Below are 20978 nucleotides of genomic sequence, written 5' to 3'. Positions count from 1 at the left end.
AAAGTAGGATGCATACAAAGAGCATGTCAAGCAAGACAAAAACAAATGGACTGCACAGGGAAGAGAAAAGCTAAGAAGTCAAGTTGCAGTTTCAAAATGAGAACTAGTCTGCCTGCTGCTGATGAAAAATCTGTTGATGATGAGACTGACACAGGATGGTGTCGCCTTGAGATTTACAGTGTGAAAATTAACAATAGACAATATGGCTTACACAAGAAGTGAACGGGAAATTAATTATAATGGAATTAGACACTGGTTCAGCATTTCAATCATTCTACAAAATGAATTTGAATGGTATTTCAAAGATACCAAATGGAAGCCTACTGATATCCAACTAAGAAGTTATACTGGAGAAAAGATCACTCCTGTAGGTATGACATCTGTAACAATGAAATGCAACAACCAGTAAGCCATGCTGAGCTTTATGTGATAAAAACAGAAGGGCCAGCATTGTGGGGGTGTGATTGGCTGGGACAACCACAACTTGATTATAGATCCATCACAACTGCATTCCACATACAGTGCAATGAATCCATATGAAAGCAAATTAAGAAATATACTGGATGATGCCACATCAGTGTTCAAGGATAGCATTGGAAAATTCAAACATATCAATAGTAAAATATTACCACATGCAAATGCTGCACCCAAGTTTTGCAAAGCCTGTCTGGTTCCTTATACCATCTGTGATAAAGTAGCCAGTGAGCTAGATTGCATGGAGGTGAAGGATTTCTTTCAAAGGTTGAGTGGAGCTGTATTGGAGGGGTTATGACTGTCACGTGACAGCACTGCCCACTACCTGGTCAGAAGGCACGCCACCTGCCAATCAAGGTTTGAACCCCCTCACTCATCAATGCACACCTAACCATTGGCCTCTTTAATTAGCCTTGTACTTGGCCTCAGGCAATTGGCCTTTGTAATCAGCTTAACTCGACTGGCACCGAGCCACTAACCCCCCTGTGAATTACCTGGGCTGGATCCTCCAGCCCTCCTGCACTAAAAGGGTGCCACATGTGCTGGACTGGCTCTTTTTGCCATCTCCGAGGGACGACCCTGCTTCACTCCAGGCTGAGAACCGTGGAACAGCGCTGGAGAAATTGTTGGTGAGCTGTGCATTGAATAGGGTTGGGAGCATTGATTATTGTCCCTAATAGCATAGAACCGTGCCTGCACAGAGTCAAGGGGTGGCTTGTATCGTATTGACTTTTCCCTTGGCTTTGTGTGTGTGTGTGTGTGTGTGTACGCGTACTTTGTTCCCACGTGATTTTCCCACATTCATTATTAATTGCTCGCGTATGTTTTATTGCCGATCTGACTTTTTCCTTGACTGCTGTAAATCGTGCGCGTGTGTGTGTTGCTTCGTTTGCCATTTTTCAACGTTTTCCTTCTATAAATAAAATCCTTTACTGCCAAGACTGTGTGTCCAGAGTCTTTGCCTTTGGGACCTACCGAATCTGTTTCCTCACTTACACCAGGAGCCCATCGGCAATGGCTGTGGTCCCAGTAGCCAAGAGGAAAGTGTATCAGGATCTGTGGAGATTTTTAGGTCACCATCAGCTGAAAACAGATTAATAACCTCCGCCCACTTCCACTCAGCAAAGTGGACTTAGCAGAAGTCTATTTGCAGATGGAGATGGAAGAAGAGTCCAAAGAGTTTCTCACCATAAACACTCACAAAGGGCTTTATCGATATAATAGCCTTATTTTTGGAGTAGCATCTGCATCTGCACTCTGGTAGAAAGCTATGGACTAGGTGCTGTGAAGTTGCCCAGGCACTCAGTGTTACCTGGATGACATCATTGTAACCAATAAGGATGACAAGGAATATCGCCAAAATTTCAAGACAGTGTTAAAAAGATTAGATGATTATGGGCTCCGAGCATGATGTGACAAGTGTGAATTCTTTAAATCAAACATCACTTACTGTGGTCACACAATTGATGCACTAGAATTTCATAAGTGTACTGAGAAAATTCAGTCAGTGGTGAATGCCCCAAGGCCAAAAGATGTGTCATAGTTATGGTCCTTCTAGAATTTGTCAAGAATCATAACAGGTTCCTGCCAAACCTGGCTACTGAGCTGCACCCCTTCAACTCATTACTATAGATCGGGAAGAAATGACAATGGACAAAGCAGTGTGAGGTGGCTTTCAAAAAGGTAAAGGAAAAGGTGACACCAGACACTATACTGAAACATTAAGATTTGCGTCCAGTGAAGTTTGTCTGTGACGCCTTGCCTTATGGTATAGGTGTAGTCACGTCACATGTTATGAGTAATGGAAGTGAAAACCCCATAGCTTATGCATCACGTTCCCTTACCACGGCAGAGATTGACAGAGAAGCCTTGAGCCTGGTTTGGGGTGTAAAGCATTTCAACCAGTACTTGTATGGGAGAGACTTTTCTCTCATTACTGATCATCAACCACTGGTGTCCATTTTCACTCCACAGAGGGGTGTTCCACTAACAGCAACAGCACGAATGCAGAGATGGGCTCTGCTTCTTGAAGGACACAATTACAAGATCGAATTCAAGAGGACAACTAATCATGGAAATGCTGATGGATTGTCCTGTTTACCCTTGGAAAAGGAAGTATTCAAAAAATTTACTGCAAAAGACATTCCTCTTGACATATTCTCCCTAATGCAAATTGGAAGTCTCCCTATTACAGTGGAGACAATCAAAAGGGAAACCAGAAGAGACCCCACACTATCTCAGGTCTACATGGCCACCCAAAATGGCCGGAATGTGCAGCAGAAATCCCACTTCCCCCAATTTTACCAGCGCCAGGATGAATGTGCCCTTTACAGGGCTTTCCTGATATGGGGATTGAGAGTTATTCCACCCAAGCTGAGAGCTAACGTGTTGGGGCAGTTACATGCCGGCCATCTAGGCGTGGTCAAGGTGAAAGTGTTTGCTCGAAGTTTTGTCTGGTGGTCTGGGATAGATCAGCAGATCAAGCAGCTTGCCATTCACTGTATGGGATGCTAACATGTCCAGGAGATGGCAAGAGCAATGCTTCATCATCCCTGGGAATTCCTGCATTTCCCTGGCACAGGATTTATGTAGATTTTGCTGGACTATTGAAGGACACATATTTGTTGGTAATAGTGGATGCAGCTACAAAGTGGCTAGAAGTGTTTCGGATAGCCTGGACAACAGTCTCACACACTGTTAATCTATTGAGTAGCCTCTTCGCAAGGACTGGTGCACCAGAACACTTAGTCAGTGACAATGGACCACAGTTTGTGACGGAACAGTTTCAATCATTCCAAAAAATGCATGGAATAAGACATATTACATCTGCACTCTACCACCTAGCTGGTGACTTGGTGGAAAGGTTACCACCCAGAGGCTAAAGAATTCAATGTGAGCAATGTCAGCAGAACACTGTACATTAACACTGAACCAGAAACTTGCCAATTTCCTCCTTGCATATCATAATGCAACACCCTCCACAACTCACCAGCTCTGCTGTTCCTGGGTTGTCCCTTGCTTTCCTGCTTGGAACTCCTCAAACCCAATCTCAGAAGGAGGATGCAGACAAACAGTTGAGGCAAATTGAAGACTCCTCAAATAAGGAGGTTTGATGTTTCACTCCTGTCCAGGTGAGGGACTACAGAGTTGATCAAAAGTGGGTACTCGGAAAGATTAAGGGCAGAACAGGTCCACTCTCCTACATGGTGGAGATTGGGGCTGATATCTCCTGGAGATGACGCATCCATTCGTTGAGGAGAGCAAAGTCATTTGATAGAGAAGAAAGTTGGCTACTGCTATCAGAGCCACTTCCTGCATTCTCAGAGTCAATTTCTACAACTACCATAGAGGCAGCCCCAGAATCTATGATTGCCCCAAGCCATAACTCCCACCTGCCAAGCAGAGTGGTCCCCTTGTCAGGAAAGGCATTATCCCACAAGGAAGAAATCTCCAACTACAATTAAATCTTTAGACTTGAATGGGACATTTTAAAAATTGATTATGCTGTGGATGTCTGTATATAGTAGTTGCATTATATAGTATACTGTGTATATAGTTGAGAAGCATTCTCTATTGAGTTAGAATTTATAGCTAAGCAGGCAGGAGTGTTTGTATTCAGTATTGAGTAATCTTGTATATATATATTGGTTGATTAAGTATTCTTGTTCATTTAAATAATTAATTGTGGGTTATAAGTAAAATACATTAATTTCATACATCACCACGCTACCACATGATATGTGCGCACCTCGCTTAAAAGTAAAGACAAAGTTACACCCACATTTCAGACTCCATGTTTCCTTTGAATTAATTTAATGTTTTGAACTTACAAAACATAACAGGGACGTACTGAACTGATCTCCAAATGAATCAGAATTAGGTTCATTGTCATTGACATAAACCTTTAAACTTGTTGTTTTGTGACAGCAGTGTAGTGTAGGCATAAGAAATTACTTCGAGCTACAATAAAAAGAACTAATAAAAAGAAAGTAAAGGAAGTCAAGAATCGAGTTGTGGGGGGAGGTACCGAGGTCAAGTTTCAAAGTGTGTAGATTGGTCTGCACAGGTGATGGCATTGAATGTCAAATTGTAATTGATAACAGCCGCCTAATATGGGTATTGCTACTGTCTACGTGGTCCAGAACCCAGTGGAGAACCAGTTAGATTGCACCCACTGCAGGCATTAGGCGAATTGCAGGTTCCAGCTCCTTGATCAAGGAGGAGTTAATTCTAGGCGTGATCTACCTCCCAAAGCACTCATCACAGTAGATCTGACTGATAGTCATTGAGGGGGCTCACTCTGCTGTTCATGGGCACTGGTTTGGTTTTTGCTCCTTTGAAGCTTGGGGAACCTCAGGCACAGCAGTAAGAGGTTGAAGATATCCTTGAACATTCCAGCCGGTTCTTTGGCATAGGTTTTCAGAACCCTACCAGGTTCACCATCAAGACCTGACGCCTTGCAAGGATGTTCTGAAGTCAGCCTCCGAGACAGAGATCACAAGGTCACCAGATACTATGTATTCACACAGGTGTAGGTTTATTCTCACTTTAAAACATGCATAAAAGGCGGTGAGCTCATTGGGGAGTGAAGCATCACTCCAGATATGCTGTTAGTATATGCCTCACAGCTGACCTGCATCAGATTGTGCTTCCATTTTCACACTCACAATGGCCTTCCATAGGTCGTAGCTGGAGTTTTTGTAGGGTTCTGCATTGCTGACCTTAAACACCACAGGCCTAGCCTTCAGTGGACTGCGAAGCTCCTGATTCATCCATGGCTTCTGGTTTGGGTACATCCAGTATGTTCTCAAAGGCACACATTCATTCACGTAAGTCTTGATGAAGTTAGTGATGAGTGTGACATATTCAATCACCTCTGAAAATTAATCTCTAAGTATGGTCCAGTCCACCTGTAAATTCTGTTCCACCTTCCTTGTCCGTACCTTCACGGTCCTCACCACTGGGACTGTGGTCCTCAACTTTGCCTATACTGTACTTCAGGAGTAGAAACACAGCCTGGTGATCAGGGCAAAGGGTGGGTGAGGGATGGCATGTTAAGCATTCTAGATGATGGTATAACAGTGACCAAGTGAGTTGGCTTCTCTGAGACCAGAGATGACATGTTGGTGGTAGTCTGTCACAGACTTCTTCAAGTTGGCCTGGTTGAATTCCTCCACAATGATCAGGAAGGTATTGGGGTACACTGTCTCATCACTGTTTGTCACGGTGCTCAGCTCCTTTGCTGCCAGGTTGACATTGGCTAGGGGTGGGATACACACTGCAACCAGGATGGTGGTGAAGAACTCCCGTGGCAGATAGAATGGACAACGCTTGACCACCAGATGTCTGAGCAGTACTGAGACCGCCTCATTTTTACACCACAATGAGTTAATCAAGAAGCAAATGTCACCACTGTCCTGACACTGCTGACTGGTCTGCATGGTGGAAGGTGAAGTCCTCACACTGGAGCGCAGGGGGTGAGCCATGTCTCTGTAAAGCAGATTACACAACAGGCCCTGGTGTTCCTCTGATGCTGCAATCGTGCCTTGAGCTCTTCCATTTTATTTTCCAGAGATTGTACATTAGCCAGGAGGATGGCAGGGAAGGAAGGCCTTAAGGCCCACTCCAGCAACCTCATTTTCTCAGTTTCTTCAGACAACAGAGAGGTTCCCTATGCTTGTGGCTGTCTGGGTGGTCTGCAGACCTCACTGTGCAAATGTTAAAGAGCCACAGCTTGTATAAAAACATCTTGAAACAACATTGCTTTCTGCAGTGACTGTGGCTGCATCAGATTTCATCAACAATAATTCTCAACAAAAGTACTTGATGATTCCTTTGGGAGCTGCACGTTAGATGGCACCATCTTTGAAAGCCCCTAATGTGTCTCACCAGTAGCCCAAACACTGAAATGTAACCTTTCATTTTTGTTTAACTTGCCTGACAATGAATGATAACATTATAGCTTCCCTGTTTCCATGATGTTCCTGTTCGCCAGTCTTTTGTGAATCAGGCACTTGGACACGAGATTCTCAGGGCTGTGCAATCTTTTCAAGGTTTTTTTTCATACTTGTACTGCTAAAGTAGTTAATTTTGCACACTATACTCCATTTGCTGGATCTTTGCCCACTTTCTGATCTACGTCGTTTTGTAGACACCTTATGTCCTCTTCACAACTTTTGTATTATCTTTGTGTATCAGCAGGTGTTTAGGTGCCATTGTAAGCCGCACAATTCCATAATACCCAGAGTCAAGTTCTTATTACCATTTGGCCAACAAGGAGATGCAGTAAGGGGAGGAGGGGCAACACAATTGGTATTGACGGTTAATGATGCTGGTTTTCAGAATTCTTGTAATGCTGTTTTTATTCCATGAAGCTAATGGTGTAGGACTCCTCACAGTAAGAGTATTGTCTATAATTCCATAATCAGTCCCATCCATGTATAATTGACAGGATTATTTAATATTCACTAATGTAAAACCCAATAGCTGTTCTGTGTGTTTATTTATCTTCTAATGTGCTCACAAAATAAATTCCATTAGTGTCAGGTAGGTAACTGCCTGCTGAGCTTCCTCTGAAAATGGTTTACAGAGCTATGTTAATGACCTTCTATTCACTCCGAGTCTTGAGTGTACAGCTGCAGATGGCAGAATCTCAGTGTGGTCTAGGTCTATGTGGCATTGATAGGAAGACTAGAAGAGATGTCACATTATCAACCAGAAAGAACTCTCTTCCACGCAACAAAGTCTACTACTGTGAAACTGGCCCTTGACACTCCTGCTATTCTGTCAGCAGAGTACAGAAGTGATGTGACACAATAGAACCAAAAGTACAAAAATTCAAAGTAAATATATTATCAAAGTACATATATGTCACCACATATATTCCTGAGATTCATTTTCTTGTGGGCATACTCAATAAATCTATAAAATAATAACTGTAACAGGATCAATGAAGGACCATCCAAGTAGGATGTCTAACCAGAGTGCAGAAGACAACATGCTGTGCATATAGAAAAAGAAGAAATAATAAGTATGCAATAAATATCAAGATCATGAGATGAAGAGTCCTTGAAAGCAAGTCCATTGGATGTGGGAATATTTCAATGATGTGGCAGGTGAAGTTTGAGTGAACTTATCCCTTTGGTTCAAGAGCCCGATGGTTGAGGAGTAGTAATTGTTCCTGAACCTGGTGGTGTGAGTCCTGATGCTCCGGTACCTTCTTCCTGATGGCTGTAACGAGAAGGGAGCATGTCCTCTGTGGTGGGGGTCCCTGATGATGAATGTCCCTTTCCTGCAATGGCGTTTCATGTGGATGTGCTCAGTTGTTGGGAGGGCTTTACCCATGGTAGACTGGACCACATCCACTACTTTTTGTAAGATTTTACATTCAACGGTATTGGTATTTCCATACCAGTCTGTAATGCAGCCAGTCAATATACTCTCCACCACACATCTATAGAAGTTTGTCAAAGTTTTAGATGTCATGCCCAGTATCCACATATTCTAAAGGAAGTAGAGGCACTGCTGAACTTTCTTTGTAATTGCACTTATGTGCTGGGCCCAGGATGGGTCCCCTATAATAATAACACAAAGGAACTTAAAGTGGCTGACCCTCTCCACCTCTGATCCTCTGATGAGGACTGGCTTATGGACCTTTGGTTTCCTTCTTCTGAAATCATTAATCAGCTCCTTGGTCTTGCTGACATTGAGTAAGAGGTTGTTGTTATGGCACCGCTCAACCAGATTTTCATTCTCCCTCCTATACGCAGATTCATTACCACCTTTAATTCAGCCGTTGACAATGTTGTCCTCAGCAAACTTGAATATGGCACTGGAGCTGTGCTTAGCCCCACAGTCGCAAGTGTAAAGTGGTAGAGCAGGAGACTAAGCTCACAGTCTTGTGGTGCACCTGTGCCGATGGAGATTATGGCGATGTTGTTGCCAATCCAAAATGAGTGGGGTCTGCAAGTAAGGAAATCTAGGATCCAACTATACAAAGAGGTACTGAGGCAAAGGTCTTGGAGCGTATTGATTAGTTTAAAGGGGATAATGGTATTGAATGCTGAGCTCTAGTCGATAGAGCATCCTGATGTATGCGTCTTTGCTGTCCGGATGTTCCAGGGTTGAGTGAAGAGCCAATGAGATTTCAATGCTGCAGGAAAAATATCTGCAGATGCTGGTAAGCCAAGCAACACACACAAAATGCTGGAGGAACTCAGCAGGCCAGGCAGCATCTGTGGAAAAGAGTACAGTCAAAGTTTCAGGCCAGGATCCTTCATCAATGCTGCAATATCACTTTTAGGTCATACAGCACAGAAGCAGGCTCTTTGATCCTCTACATCTGTCCTGAACATTGAGTGCACACATCCAAACCAATCCCATGTTTCCTTTCTCATCTCTATCGGTTTCCTGCCCCCTTCCATACTCCTGCCACATGCCTACACTAGGAAAAATGTTCAATACTTGATTAGTCCATTAACAAGCATGAGTTTGGCATTGGGAAGAGAGTCACGATCTGGAGAAAATGTTCCCGGTCAAAGGGAGAATGTGAAAGATTGAATCTAGTTTTCTGGAGCTGTTGGGAATATTAACGACCATACTACAGTATTGCCCAAGTCTATGACATTTCTTTCTGTGGCACTTGCACAGTTTTTTGGTTCTGAACTACAAAGCTGTCTTGGATCTGAACTCCAAATTACTCATCTTCTTTGTGATGGAGTCCGCCTCTAACCATCATTTTCTTTTCAGAAAATCATAAAGGTATATTTGATATGATCAAATCATTGTTATAATGTTGTAAAATGAAGGATGAGGTTTTCTGAGAGGAAAAATCAGTTTTAAATTAAGATTACCTCCATTCTCAAATCATATGATATGATGCATCTTTGAACTTCGCTCAGCTGCTGCTATAAATCTCTACAATATCATCAGACAAGTCATTAATGTAAAATAGTAGCAGAAGAATTTGAAAACGTCCATCAATTCTATGCAAATCATTAACGAGGAAATGAATGTTTCAGGCCATCAGAACAGGAACAAACTGTGAATACAGGAACACAAGAGAATCTGCAGATGCTGGAAATCCAGAGTAACATACACAAAATGCTGGAGGAACTCAGCATTTTGAGTCCTGATGAAGGGTTTCTGCCCGAAACATCTGACTTTTTAAATTCCTTTTTATAGATCTGCAAGTCCCTCCAGTATTTTGAGGGAATACAGAAAAAGTTTTACGAAATGGAGGTGGTGGGTGAGGAGAAAATTAATAAAATTAATTTATTTAGCAATGCAGCATCCTTCGGCCCTTCAAGCCATGCTGCCCCAGCAACCCCATAAGTCCGATTAACCTTAACCTAATCACAGGACAATTTGCAATGACAAGTTAACCTATGCAGTAGGTCTTTGGACTGTGGGAGGAACCGGAGCACCCGGGCAAAACCCAGGCATTCCATTGGGAGGATATACAGAGACTCCTCCAGAATGGCACCGAAATTGAGCTCTGGATGCCAGAATGCCCCAAGCTGTAATAGTGTCACTTTAACTTCTACTCTACAGTGGCACCCATAATAAATATTATGAAAATTAAAGAAACATCTCAAAATATAATGAAAGGCAGTTGTTTAACTTACTATTTAATTTGAAAGGTTGTAATGCCCCCAGTCAAAAAGTGGGCTGTAAGTTCTCAGAGAAATCTCTTAGAAGTGGGGTTATACACATTCTTTTTCTTCGTGCCTTTCCATTAGTCTCTTGTTGTGAACCCTATCACGGATTACAGCATTGCAGATAGACCTTGATGCAGAAATTGTGTAGGTACAGTTTTAGTACTTTATGTTCCCATTCTGCCTTTGTTTGTTCCTGTACAAGTGAAGGTACATTTCAAACAGTACCTTTATTGGAGCCAAGTCTATGCATACTTACCTTTCAGTTGCTGGTAAGAGCTTGGTCTTTCCTTGATGCTCAGCCAGAGAATGAATAATAATCTGACGGATCATTGGGCATTGACCTAAGCACAGAATCTGGAAGTGTAAAAACTTTGGAAGAAGATAAGTGCTGCCTCACTCTATCAGAAATATTCTCTTTGTCCTGTCCAAACTTTTCTGGGATTTGATACTAACTTGTCTTCTCTCCTTGCTGCTTCCGATTAAGAGTCTCCAAACTGAAATGTTAAATCTGTTTTGTGTTTCAAATGTGGTGTGACCTGCTTAGTGTTTCCAGCATTTTCCATTCAGACAATTGAACAGCTCATTTCCCCAACCCCCAGTGCACTCGGTGCTAAAATATAACGATTTTTCAGTGCGGTAGATTTCCATTTATTAACAATGACTTGCTTGTTTTTTTTATCTCTTTAATGCTGTTAGATCAGTGAGACTGAATGTTCAGTACTTCATTGTTCGGGACATTCTGCACGAACACAGCTGACGACTGTGTGCTTCCATGCTCATATCAGTAAAAAATAAATTCCAGCAGAATTCAGCTATTTTAATTTTAAATAACTAAATGCCATTTCAGGGTACATAAAATTTGCTTGGTCAGGTCAAAATTAACTTTCACAGACTTTAGAGAAGTTAAAGAAAATAGCAGGGCTGGTATTCCACCAGGATTTGGATGATGAATAAAGAAGGTCATTTTTCTGGGTGTGGGAATGGAACTCAATCATTGCTGATTTTGGGATGAAGTACCAATTCTTTTATTCTATTTTGTGGGTCAACACTTAACAAACTAAAAGTAGCAGATGTATCTTCAATGGCTTCTCTTTCTAAGCCTGCAATAATTCCAGAACTGTAAGACTGTATGCTCAAATATTTAACCTTTAGCAGAATGCCAGAAATGTTGTATATTAAATTGATTTTCCAGTCAATTTGATCTGACTTTAAAGAAAGCATACCAGAGTCTGAATGGGTTTCATGGTTATCTTTTCCTATCAGCAACCAATCAAGTTGAAGACGTCTTGCAGACCACAAGCAAGGAAATTTGATATTTAATCTTTTACTCATTTATAGAAAGTGAAACAAAGATTGGGACACAGAGACATTAGGTGAAAACGGAAATATCACGAATCTTTTAAAAATTACTCTTTAAGAAGGTCATTGAGTTTTAGCTCTTATTATGCCAAGAGAACTGTACTGCAGACTTACATAAAATTCTATGTTCATGGCTAGAAATGCTTCTTGGCAACAATCAAAACCCCAGTTAGACTTTTTAAAGCAAGAATGATCAATTTCAATGGTTTATATAAGGGAATAAAGTGTACAAGATTGAAATTCAGGTCACTTTACTGATTTAAGTTTTGATTATAATTGTGAAGGTCATCATAGTGTAACTTGTGTAGAAGCAGGCTGTCACTGGCTTTATAACTTCAAGATTTGATTGATCATTTGGAATCATCAGGTGATCCTGTCAGTTTTACACATTATGAAGAGATTTAGTGACAAGTATTTGCTCAGTATAACCATAAATTTGGAGCTGTTAATATTTTTTTCGTATTGTGGAACACCATAAATCTCATGTCAAACAAAATAACATCGAAGGACTGGAATTCAAGAACACAATTTTGCTGTGGCAGGTAACTGTCCCTTTATGGTCTACAGTTCAAGACAGTCTATTTTATGTCTCAAGTTATTTTACAATACTATTTATTTTGTCCAATTTTGTATGTAGTAATTTTCAGTGCTAAAATATTAAATTTACAGATTGATTACTGATAACAAACGTCATTCTGATTCTTAAATAAATTTTTAAGTGAAAGCTGTTGAAACTCAAAGCCACCTTCAGCAGGAGACTATCTTCTTAAAAAGTAAAGTGCTTGAACTGAAATGAGCAGTACAATGCTTGTGTTGTTTTTGGTGCTTAAATTATGTTGCTTAATTTTTAAGGTTAGATACCTCACCAGGAACAAAGAATTCTGCTGTTGAACTAAGGAAATCCAGCCCTGAAGAAATTCATTTAGCACAATGAACTATCAAGAAGAGAATGCGTGCTTTGACAACTATGCATATCATCACTCAGAAACACTGGAAATGAACAGAAGGTATGAATTAAAGAAATAGTAATATTAGATTAGTACTATTTGTTAATTCCCTAATACTGTTTACCACGCAAGTTTGAATGGGACATGAGTGCACAAGCGCGTAGAGGTGGCCAGTGAGAACAGCGGGAAGAGTTTAAAAAGAAGACAGCTTTACAGAGCAGGCAACAGAGTAGTGGGAGACAGAGTAGAAAGGCTTTGGCTCAATGGGGCTTCGGCGATAAAGAGTCGAGGCGAGATAGGTTATCTGTTTAGAATATAGACAGAAGATATGTGTGTGAGGCCAGTTTTCTGTGCTTGGTGTCAGATGTGAGAGGTAATGGAGACACCACCTGGACGGCCACATCTGCACCAGATGCATCGATCTGCAGCTCCTTAGGGACTGCGCTAGAGAAATGCAGATGCAGCTCAATGATCCTCGTCTGGTCAGGGAGAGTGAGGAGGTGATAGAGAGGAGCTATAGGCAGGTAGTCACTCCGGAGCCCTGGGAGACAGAGGTGGGTAACAGTCAGGAGAGGGAAGGGAAAAAAGCAGTTGCCAGAGTATACCCCAGTGGCTGTCCCCCTTAACAATAAGTATTCCTGTTTGAGTGCTGTTGGGGGAGATGGCTTAACTGGGGAAGTAACATTGGTCGCGCCTCTGACAAAGAGTCTGACCCTGTGGCTCAGAAGGGTAGGGAAAGGAAGAGGATGGCAGCAGTGATAGGGGACTCTATAGTTAGGGGGTCAGACAGGCGATTCTGTGGACGCAGGAAAGAAACTGGGATGGTAGTTTGCCTCCTAGGTGCCAGGGTCCAGGATGTTTCTGATCATGTTCACGATATCTTGAAGTGGGGAGATGAACAGCCAGAGGTTGTGGTACATATTGGTACCAACAACATAGGTAGGAAAAGGGAGGAGGTCCTGAAAGCAGACTACAGGGAGTTAGGAAGGAGGATGAGAAGCAGGACCTCAAAGGTAGTAATCTCGGGATTACTGCCTGTGCCATGTGACAGTGAGTATAAGAATAGAATGAGGTGGAGGATAAATGCATGGCTGAGGGATTGGAGCAGGGGGCAGGGATTCAGATTTCTGGATCATTGGGACCTCTTCTGGGGCAGGTGTGACCTGTACAAAAAGGATGGGTTGCACTTGAATCTGAGGGGAACCAATATCCTTGTGGGGAGGTTTGCTAAGGCTGTTGGGGAGAGTTTAAATTAGAATTACTAGGGGGTGGGAACTGAACTGAAGTGACGGAGGAAGGGGCAGTTGGCTCACAAATAGAGAAAGCTTGGACACAGTGGGAGAGGGAGGATAGGCAGGTGATAGAGAAGGGACGCGCTCAGACCAATGGTTTGAGATGTGTCTATTTTAATGCGAGGAGTATTATGAACGCAGATGAGCTTAGAGCGTGCATCAGCACTTGGAGCTATGATGTTGTGGCCATTACAGAGACTTGGATGGTGCAGGGGCAGGAATGGCTACTTGAAGTGCCAGATTTGAGATGTTTCAGAAAGGACAGGGAGGAAGATAAAATAGGTGGGGGGCAAGGCACCATTGATCAGAGATAGTGTCACGGCTGCAGAAAAGGAGGAAGTCATGGAGGGGTTGTCTATGGAGTCTCTGTGGGTGGAAGTTAGGAATAGTCATAGTCATACTTTATTGATCCCAGCGGAAATTGGTTTTTGTTACAGTTGCACCATAATAAAACCGTAAATAGTTAAATAGTAATATGTAAATTATGCCAGGAAATAAGTCTAGGACCAGCCTATCGGCTCAGGGTGTCTGACCATCCAAGGGAGGAGTTGTAAAGTTTGATGGCCACAGGCAGGAATGACCTCCTATGACGCTCTGTGTCGCATCTCGGTGGAATGAGTCTCTGGCTGAATGTACTCCTGTGCCCAACCAGTACATTATGTAGTGGATGGGAGACATTGTCCAAGATGGCATGCAACTTGGACAGCATCCTCTTTTCAGACACCACCGTCAGAGAGTCCAGTTCCATCCCCACAACATCATTGGCCTTACGTATGAGTTTGTTGATTCTGTTGGTGTCTGCTACCCTCAGCCTGCTGCCCCAGCACACAACAGCAAACATGATAGCACTGGCCACCATAGACTCGTAGAACATCCTCAGCATTGTCTGGATGTTAAAGGACCTCAGTCTCCTCAGGAAATAGAGACGGCTCTGACTCTTCTTGTAGACAGCCTCAGTGTTCTTTGACCAGTCCAGTTTATTGTCAATACGTATCCCCAGGTATTTGTAATCCTCCACCATGTCCACACTGACCCCCTGGATGAAAACAGGGGTCACCGGTACCTTAGCTCTCCTCAGGTCTAACACCAGCTCCTTAGTCTTTTTCACATTAAGCTGCAGATAATTCTGCCACACCATGTGATAAAGTTTCCTACCGTAGCCCTGTACTCAGCCTCATCTCCCTTGCTGATGCATCCAACTATGGCAGAGTCATCCGAAAACTTCTGGAGATGACAAGACTCTGTGCAATAGTTGAAGTCCAAGGTGGAAATGGTGAAGAGAAAGGGAGACAAGACAGTCCCCTGTGGAGCCCCAGTGCTGCTGATCACTCTGTTGGACACACAGTGTTGCAAGCACACGTACTGTGGTCTGCCAGTCAGGTAATCAAGAATCCATGACACCAGGGGAGCATCCACCTGCATCGCTGTCAGCTTCTCCCCCAGCAGAGCAGGGCAGATGGTGTTGAACGCACTGGAGAAGTCAAAAAACATGACCCTCACAGTGCTCGCTGGCTTGTAGACATGGTTCAGCAGGTAGATGATGGCATCCTCAACTCCTAGTCGGGGCTCGTAGGCGAACTGGAGGGGCTCTAAGTGTGGCCTGACCATAGGCCGGAGCAGCTCCAGAACAAGTCTCTCCAGGGTCTTCATGATGTGGGAGGTCAATGCCACTGGTCTGTAGTCATTGAGGCCGCTGGGGTGCGGCGTCTTTGGCACAGGGACGAGGCAGGACTTCTTCCACAGCACAGGAACCCTTCAGAGCCTCAGGCTCAGGTTGAAGACATGGCGAAGTACTCCACATAGCTGAGGGGCACAGGCTTTGAGCACCCTGCTACTGACACCATCCGGTCCTGCAGCCTTGCTCAGGTTGAGACGTTTCAGCTGTCTTCTCACCTGTTCAGCTGTGAAGCCCACCGTGGCGGTTTCATGTGTGGAAGGGGTATAGTCATGAGAGCAGGGTGGGGGACTGTGAGGAGGGGTAGGAGGGGAGAGTGGAATATGTGTTGGTTGGGGGCCGACAACAGATGACTCGTGGGGGATGGGCGGGGCCACAATGTCAAATCTGTTGGAAGGGGTCAATAGGAAGGGGTCAATAACTCTACTGGGTGTTTTTTTATAGACCACCCAATAGTAACAGGGACGTTGAGGAACAGATAGGGAGACAGATTCTGGAAAGGAGTGATAATAACAGGGTTGTTATGGTGGGAGATTTTAATTTCCCAAATATTGATTGGCATTTCCCTAGAGTGAGGGGTTTAGATGGGGTGGAGTTTGTTAGGTGTGTTCAGGAAGGTTTCTTGACACAGTATGTAGAAAAGCCTAGAAGAGGAGAGGCTGTACTTGATCTGGTATTGGGAAATGAACCTAGTCAGGTGTCAGATCTCTCAGTGGGAGAGCACTTTGGAGATAGTGATCACAATTCTATCTCCTTTACCATAGCATTGGAGAGGGATAGGAACAGACAAGTTAAGGAAACGTTTAATTGGAGCATGGGGAAATATGAAGCTATCAGGCAGGAACTTGGAAGCATAAACTGGAAACAAATGTTCTCAGGGAAACGTACGGAAGAAATGTGGCAAATGTTCAGGGGATATTTGCCTGGGGTTCTGCGTAGGTACGTTCCAATGAGACAGCAGAAAGATGGTAGGGTACAGGAACCATGGTGTACAAAGGCTGTTGTAAATCTAATCAAGAAGAAAAGAAGAGCTTATGAAGGGTTCAAAAGAACTAGGTAATGATAGAGATCTGGAAGATTATAAGGCTAGCAGGAAGGAGCTTAAGAATAAAATTATGAGAGCCAGAATGGGCCATAAGAAATCCTTGGCAGACAGGATTAAGGAAAGCCCCAAGGCAATTTACAAGTATGTGAAGAGCAAGAGGATAAGACATGAGAGAATACGACCAATCAAGTGTGACAGTGGAAAAGTGTATACGGAACCGGAGGAGATGGTAGAGGTACTTAATGAATACTTTGCTTCAGTATTCACTACTGGCAATTGTAGGGGTGACTTGCAGCAGACTGAAAAGCTTGAGCATGTAGATATTAAGGAAGATGATGTGCTGGAGCTTTTGGAAAGCATCAAGTTGGATAAGTTACCAGGACCGGACGGGATGTACCCCAGGTTGAGTGAACTCGGCTTTTCTCCTTGGAGCAGTGGAGGATGAGAGGTGACCTGATAGAGGTGTACAAGATAACGAGAGGCATTGATCATGTGGATAGTCAGAGTCTTTTTCCCAGGGCTGAAGTGGCTAGCTCGAGAGGGCATAGTTTGAAGGTGCTTGGCGGTAGGTACAGAGGAGATGTCAGGAGTAAGTTTTTTATGCAGAGAGTGGTGAGTGCGTGGAATGAGCTGCCCGTGGTGGTGGTGGAGGCAGAAGCAATAGGGTCTCTTAAGAGACTCATGGATGGGTACATGGAGCTTAGGATAATAGAGGGCTCTGGGTAAGCCTGGGTAGTTCTAAGGTAAGGACATGTTCGGCACAGCTTTGTGGGCCGAAGGGCCTGTATTGTGCTGTAGGTTTTCTATGTTTCTATGTTCCGAAAGCATCTTGTTATTCTGAACTCTAAGGAGTTAAATAGGTTCTGGCAATATAGTCAGGTGTAATCTGATCAGGTAAGCAAGTTAGTCATTTCATTTGCCTATCCGCCATACTTAAGTCAAAAGAAGCAAAACTTATTAACTGTTGAACTACCAGAAGATTTCAGAAAACTGACCAGTGCCAATGTTTTTTTTTGTGTGTTGTTCAGTGCATCCATATTGCAACATAACCTGGAATTAAGAGGTTAGATTACCACAGTGCATTTGGAAGAATTATAGCCAAAATACAGGACATTTTATAGTCGTGAAAGGTTCATTTGGACTGCCAATTTCCTTGTTTTTTTTCTATCAGTTATTAAACTAGGCTATGTTCATGTCAAAGCTTGTTAATGAGTATTTTCAGAAAGTGGAAGTAACTAATGCAATGACTAAGAAGAAAAATAATGTTGTAGCACGTTCTAAAGCTTACACAATGGAATTATTCTACCAGTTCAGAATCAAAAATGAAATGATTGCAAGGTTTGCTATTGACGTTCAAGTAAATATTGAATGTTCTGATTTCAACTGCACAAATTTCAAACTGCACAGAAAGAATGAAGTATTGATTAAAATTTTAGTTAATAATTGACCATTTGAAAATCTACAGTGAAAGCAAGGCATTAAGGAAACAATTGGATATAGTCAGCATTATGGAGGATGCCCTTTGTGACTGATTATGGGCATTCTGGTGCAATGACAGTCATTGAAGTCTAAACGTAATGAGTTATATCGGAGTTTTGGGAAGCAGAAGCATCGAAGGTTTATGAACTTTACTGAGGGAAGCCTCTAAAGAAATTTGCAAGTGTGGTGAGATTTTAAGAATGCACATTATCTTATGCATTTCCTCAGAGACTGTGTAAAGGAACTGGAGCTGCAGCTCGATGACCTTTGAGTTACAGAAGGAAGGAAAATGGGTAACCGTCAGGAAAGGGAAGGGAAATGGGCAACCAGTGCAGAGTACCCCTGTGGCTGTTCCCCTCAATAATATGTATACCGCTTTGGATACTGTTGAGTGAGATGACCTACCAGGAATGGAATGGGAGAGCGGTGGGGGGCAGGAACCGCACTAACTGGGTCTCTGGCACTGAGTGTGGCACTGTGCCTTAGAAAGGAAGGGGGAAGAAGAGGACTGCAGTAATGATGGGGGATTCCATACTTACAGGAGTAGACACAAGATTCTGTGGATGCGATAGAGACACCCAAATGGTATGTTGCCTCCCAGGTGCCAGGATCAGCGATGTCTCAGATCAAGTCCACGACATTCTAAAGGGGGAGGGTGAGCAGTCTGAAGTCTTGGTACATATTGGTGCCAGTGACATATGTAGGAAAAGCAAGGAGGTTGTGAAGAGGGATTTTAGGGAGCTAGGTAGAAAGCTGAAAAGCAGGACCTCCAGTGCAGCAATCTCTAGATTGCTGCCTGTGTCACGTGCCAGTGAGAGTAAGAATAGGATAATTTGGCAGATGAATGTGTGGCTGAGAAACTGGTGCAGGGGGCAGGGTCTCAGATTTCTGGATCATTGGGGTCTCTTCCAGGGAAGGTATGAATTGTACAAAAGGGCGGGTTACACCTGAAATCAAGGGGGAACCAAAATCCTTGTGGGCAGGTTTGCTAGAGCTGCTGGGAAGGGTTTAAACTTGGCAAGTGGATGGGATCCAGCATGACAGGGCTGAGGATAGGGCTGTTGGTTTACAAGCAGAGGTAGTGTGTAGTGAGACTGTCAGGAAGAACAGGCAGATGATCGAGCAAAATTGCAGTGTGAAAAGGGGGACAAAATCAAAAAGGGTGTAATGCACGCAGCATACAGAATAAAGTAAATGATCTTGCAGCGCAGATAGAGATTGGATGGTATGACGTGATGAAAGAAGGTTGTAGTTGGGAGCTTAATGTCTAAGGATACACATGGTATTGAAAGGACAGGCAGGTAGGCAGAAAGGGTGGTGTGGCTCTGTTGTTAAAAAATGAAATCAAATTCTTCGAAAGTGATGACATAGGATCAGAAAAGATAGAATCCTTGAGGGTGGAGTTGAGAAACTGCAACGGTAAAGAGACCCCAATGGGAGTTATATACAGACCTCCAAACAGTAGCCAGGATAGGGGCTACAAATTACAATGGGAGTTGGAAAAGGCTTGTCGAAAGCGCACTGTTATGTTGGTCATAGGGATTTCAACATGCAGGGTGATTGGGAAAATCAGGTTGGTGCTGGATCCCAGAGAGAGTATTTGTAGAATGCCTACAAGGTGGCTCTTTAGCGCAGCTTGTGGTTGAGTCCACCAGGGGATCAGTTATTCTGGATTAGGTGTTGTGTAATGAACTGGATTTAATTCGAGATCTTAAGGTAAAGGAGCACTTAGCAGGCAGTGATCAAAATATGATAGATTTAGATTTGATAGATTTAAGACTTAAATTTTAAGATTTAGACTTAAATTATATGATGAGAAGAGCGGAGTTAACGACATTACTGAACGTGTCTGATACAAGCTATTGGCCTAGCCCTGTTTTGCTTTTTTTTGGGGGGGGGGAATTTTCTCTTTTTCTTTTGGGGTTTTTTTGTTTATATTTTTTTTCTTTATATTTCTCTTTTTAATAGCTAATTTCATTATGAGTTTGAAAGTCTTTTATATCTATGTTACTTAAAATTCATTTTATATATGCTGATTAACATTATCCCAATCTCTTTGTACCAACTTTCTTATTGAGTTTATAATTTTGAAAATTAATAAAAAGATTTAAAAAGAAAAATATGATAGATTTCACCCTGCAATTTGAGAGGGAGAAGCTAAAGTCAAATTACAGTGGAGTAAAGGAAATTAGAGGCACAGGAGAGGAGCTGGCCAAAGTTGATCGGAAAGGGACACCAGCAGGGATAACAGCAGAGCAGCAATGGCTGGATTTTCTGGGAGAAATTTGGAAGACAAATGATAGATACTTACAAAAGAAGAAGAATTTTTAAGGTAGGATGATGCAACCCTGGCTGACAACCGAAGTCAAAGCCAACATAAAAGACAAAGAGAGGACATATAATAGAGCAAAAATTAGTGGGAAGTTAAAGGATTGGGAAGCTTTTAAAAACCAACAGGAGACAACTAAAAAAGTCAATAAGAAGGAAAAGATGGAATACAAAAGTAAGCTAGCCAATAATATTAAAGAAGATACCAAAAGTCTCTTCAGATACATGAAGTGTAAAAGAGAGGCATGAGTGGATGTCAGACTGCTGGAAAACATTGCTGGAGAGGTAGTAATGGAAACGAACTGATTAATTATTTTACATCAGTCTTCACTATGGAAGACACTAGCAGTATGGTAGAAGTTCGAAGTGAAAGGGGGCAGAGGTTTGTGAAGTTGCTATTACTAGGGAGAAAGTTCTTGGGAAACTGAAAGGTCTGAAGGTAGATAAGTCAACTGGACTAAATCTGTTGGAATTCTTTGAAGAAGTAACAAGCTGGGTAGACAAAGGAGAATCAGTGGAAGTTGTGTACTTGGATTTTCAGAAAGCCTTTGACATGAGACTGCTTAACAAGTCAAGAGCCCAGGGTAATAACAGGAAAGAACCAGCATGGATAAAGCAGTGACTGATTGGCAGGAGGCAAGGAGTGGGAATAGAGGGTCCATTTTCTGATTGGCTGCCACTGACTAGTGGTGTTCCACAGGGATCTGTGTTTGGAGCACT

The 20978-nt window shown here is 42.8% G+C and overlaps 1 protein-coding gene across 5 annotated transcripts in view; it reads left to right on the top strand.

Annotated features, from left to right (window-relative positions):
- Positions 1 to 20978, top strand: part of tmc5 (transmembrane channel like 5) — a 119801-nt gene that overhangs the window by 19446 nt on the left and 79377 nt on the right. For 3 of the 5 annotated variants that reach the window (XM_072268786.1, XM_072268788.1, XM_072268785.1), the window contains one exon: positions 12345 to 12499. In XM_072268786.1, coding sequence (XP_072124887.1) covers positions 12423 to 12499 — 77 coding nt within the window. In that variant the 5' untranslated portion in view covers positions 12345 to 12422. Of the gene's footprint in view, positions 1 to 11539; positions 12035 to 12344; positions 12500 to 17989; positions 18117 to 20978 lie in introns of those variants that run through there. The other 2 variants (XM_072268787.1, XM_072268789.1) reach the window with 2 other exon arrangements.

This window comes from Mobula birostris, chromosome 9 (assembly GCF_030028105.1).
Source record: "Mobula birostris isolate sMobBir1 chromosome 9, sMobBir1.hap1, whole genome shotgun sequence".
In the NCBI taxonomy this organism is placed as follows: Eukaryota; Metazoa; Chordata; class Chondrichthyes; order Myliobatiformes; family Myliobatidae; genus Mobula; species Mobula birostris.
The sequence above is the reverse complement of the archived record's forward strand: the minus strand, read 5'-3'. Positions and strand labels throughout refer to the sequence as shown.